Source organism: Penaeus chinensis, chromosome 10 (genome assembly GCF_019202785.1).
Source record: "Penaeus chinensis breed Huanghai No. 1 chromosome 10, ASM1920278v2, whole genome shotgun sequence".
Taxonomy (NCBI): Eukaryota; Metazoa; Arthropoda; class Malacostraca; order Decapoda; family Penaeidae; genus Penaeus; species Penaeus chinensis.
Window position 1 is genome coordinate 33,701,178 of NC_061828.1, and position 3,467 is coordinate 33,704,644.

General features: G+C 41.3%; 1 protein-coding gene across 2 annotated transcripts in view; it reads left to right on the plus strand.

Moving 5' to 3' along the window:
• The first annotated feature begins 220 nt into the window (after positions 1-220).
• The window catches only part of LOC125029423 (ankyrin-1-like), a 27,741-nt gene continuing 24,494 nt past the window's right edge, over positions 221-3,467 (plus strand). The window contains exons 1-2 of one of the 2 annotated variants that reach the window (XM_047619278.1): positions 221-394; positions 3,223-3,412. In XM_047619278.1, the coding sequence (XP_047475234.1) occupies positions 389-394; positions 3,223-3,412 (196 nt within the window). In that variant the 5' untranslated portion in view covers positions 221-388. The remainder of the gene's footprint in view (positions 395-3,222; positions 3,413-3,467) is intronic. The other variant, XM_047619277.1, reaches the window with a different exon arrangement.

Here is a 3,467-nt window from a genome sequence, read left to right on the forward strand (position 1 = left end):
TATAAGTCTGGCCACTGAGAGCGAGCGAGCGAGCGAGAGAGAGAGAGAGAGAGAGAGAGAGAGAGAGAGAGAGAGAAGAGAGAGAGAGAGAGAGAGAGAGAGAGAGAGAGAAAGAGAGAGAAAGAGAGAGAGAGAGAGAGAGAGAGAGAGAGAGAGAGAGAGAGAGAGAGAACGAGAGAGAGAACAAAATAGAGGTATAGGGACAGATAAATGGTTGAGAGGGATAAAAAAAATCTTATCACAAAATGATATGATAGCAGCGCCCGATAGCCCCACGTAGCATTTAGTCTTCACCTCGTCTTAACGGCAACGGGGTTAATATTTTTTCTTCCTTCCTGAGTCCTAGAACGAAGCAAAGAGCTATATCCGTGACAAGAAAATAATAACAATGCTTGTGAGTCAATATTTCTTTGGTTTGGAGTGCAGTGGGAATTGTAAATCACAAGACGATTTGAATATATGTGTTTATCTCTTGTGTATGGAGGGATGGATGGATGGATTTTATGCAAAACTATCGAAACAGCTAAGGAAAGATTTTTCAACAACTCAAAATGGCTGAACCGCTTCTATGAAGGCTAGCTCCGTTGTGTTCTCCTTCAACACACTAAGGCAATCGAATCCTTTCTTACCACAAATTATATAAAATGAGACCAGTGTTTACGTAAAGTTAACCCAATCACCACGGATTTACGTTCTGTCCCCTGTAGTTTTTTTTTTGTGAAGTTTGTTACATACAGATGGCTCTATCAGTAGACCCTAATGACTGATCCTTGAACTGGCGGGAAAATGTGTTTTTCGTTTTAATATAATTGATATCGATACTGTTATTATTGTTAGTGATGTTATGATTATGTAATTGTCATTCAAATCTTGGTAGCATTCAAGACAATGAAATAATACAAAAGACCCTTTCCAGAAGTCAAGGAAAAGGATAAACAGGTGAGATAGGTAGGACTAATAACTGAGTCCTTGGTGACTAAGTACTTGTAGAGCCATCTATGTGTAGATACAACAAATAAACTCATATTACAGTGGGCATCTATTCTTGCCATCCGTGCCGATTGGGCTACCAATTGATATCGTCTGGACTGTACTACTTGATAGACAGGATGCAGTTTTTGTACAAATGTTTAAGTAATGAAAGAGATTGTGGGAGGTAGTTTTGTCTCCAGAAGTGTATCTTTTACATATTTCACAGTTTATTGTTGCCCCCTTTATGAACCACTGTAGACTTCATAGGGCATGCATTTGATGGTCAGGTACTGGTGGAATGCTTGATAACAATGTCATTTATGTCCCTTATCGTTATAATCAGATATCACATACAACACATACCCGTTCATCTTACATTATGAGTTTGTGCCACCAAGATAACCACGTTAGACGCATTTATTAAAAGTGAGGATGCCCTGAGCGTGGTGGGGACAATGGCCCTGAGATGTAAAGGAGAGTCGTATGTGTGTACTAGAATCGAAGGAGGTGGAATTCAGGGAGTAGCTCCATACTCTACACAAGTGCTTCAAGTCGATAGCAAGGGAAGAAGGTAGTGATAAGGCTAATCAATAGAGTTGAACATGGAGTTACATGTTATTCTCGGAAATGCGATTAGGCCAGGCCTGCTGTTTGAAGTTAATGAATCTTTAGCGGTAACTTCAGATGCAAGGAATGTGATACACAGGGCCAGGTAGAGCATCAGGGAGGAGGTTCCAAGTAATGGCATGCGCGTCCAAACGAAAATACGATTATTTAATGTTTTTTTTAGTTTATCTTTCATCTATAAATTAAGCATCAATATGCTCACGTTGATGTACTACAATCTTATGATTGTAGTGTATTAATGCGAACGTATTGATGCTTATATCAAAGGTGAAAGTTTGAACTAATAAAACATTTAATAAACGCATTCTCAAATGGTCAGAGAGCATCTTTGGACTCGCATTTCCCTCAAATGTTATATAAGGATGGCGATAGAGGATCATCGGATTGTGTACGTCACCATGAAGGTCCAGGATGTGAGGAATGAAACTAAAGACGAAGCACTTACTATTACGTAGCTGAAGAATAATCGAATTAAAAGGTCTTGGTATAGGCAGAGAAATTGAGGTATGGCGACCTGTTGCAGGACCATAATATTCCAGAAGAAAATAGGTGGAAATCATTAAGACTAAAATGAGGACATCGCTTTGAGCGTAAAACATGAATCTGCAGTGCCTGAAGATACCGTCACTGGTAGTTTGTAAGTACAATACACCGGAAATAAGGAAGCTACATCATAGAGTAATGTCTGCACTATCAACTAGTAACAGTTATACCCTGAGGCGGTACAAACATTTTCAAACACAGACGCTGGCCACCTCTACCGGAAAACTAGGAAACGAGGTCACCACCACGAGTAAGGTGATCCGTTCGAGGGCAGAGGAAGTTCTATCGCCTTACAGTCAACATCTGGTATGGACCCCGGTCACACCTCCGCTCAAGAGCTACACCCCAGTCCTGTTGCCTATTTTACGTATAACCGTACACGTAAATAAAGAGTAAACGCCGTAAAACTCTACCAGTGCCCCACACCAGTCTGATAGGGAGTCTATAAATCAAATAAGGCTTCTTACAGAGACGGAGATACGGTCAAGTAATGTAGGATCAGATCGTCTTGGAGGTATAAGGTGTATGGGGAGGAGTTTAGAGTGTAAGAATTGAAATGTGCACGGGATGCGAGAGAGAGAGAGAGAGAGAGAGAGAGAGAGAGAGAGAGAGAGAGAGAGAGAGAGAGAGAGAGAGAGAGAGAGAGAGAGAGAGAGAGAGAGAGACGCATGTGTTTATGTGTACACACACACACACACACACACATATACACATATATATTCATATATATGAATGTGTATATACATACATACATACACACACACACACACACACACACACACACACACACACACACACACACACACACACACACACACACACACACACACACACACACATACATACATACACATACACGTGTGTGTGTGTTTGTGTGTGTGTGTTAGACAATTTTTCCTAAACCTAATTAAACTAAATCACAAATCTTTAACAAGTGTAAACATAGTTGAAATAATAATTTCCTGAAATGTATTCATCCATTTGATATCCATGACATAACGTCGTCCGGCCTTCAATAGGCTCGACAACTGACCACTTGCTCGATCAATTCTTTACTAAAATCCACCTTCCTGCCAAAAGATCGATGCTATCAAAGAGGGCGACTGCCGAGGGATCACAGCAGCACTGGACAAAGGAGAGCAGATTGATGGAAACCCAACACAGGGAAAGAAACCGATACATTATGCCACGGAAAGCGGGTCGACGGATGCCGTTGCGCTGCTTTGTGACAGGGGTGCCAACCTGGAAGTAGGGGATACCGAAAACCAGGGTGAGTGTTGGTAGCCCTGTACCGCTACCTTGTTTTAAAGGCGGGAATATCAGGA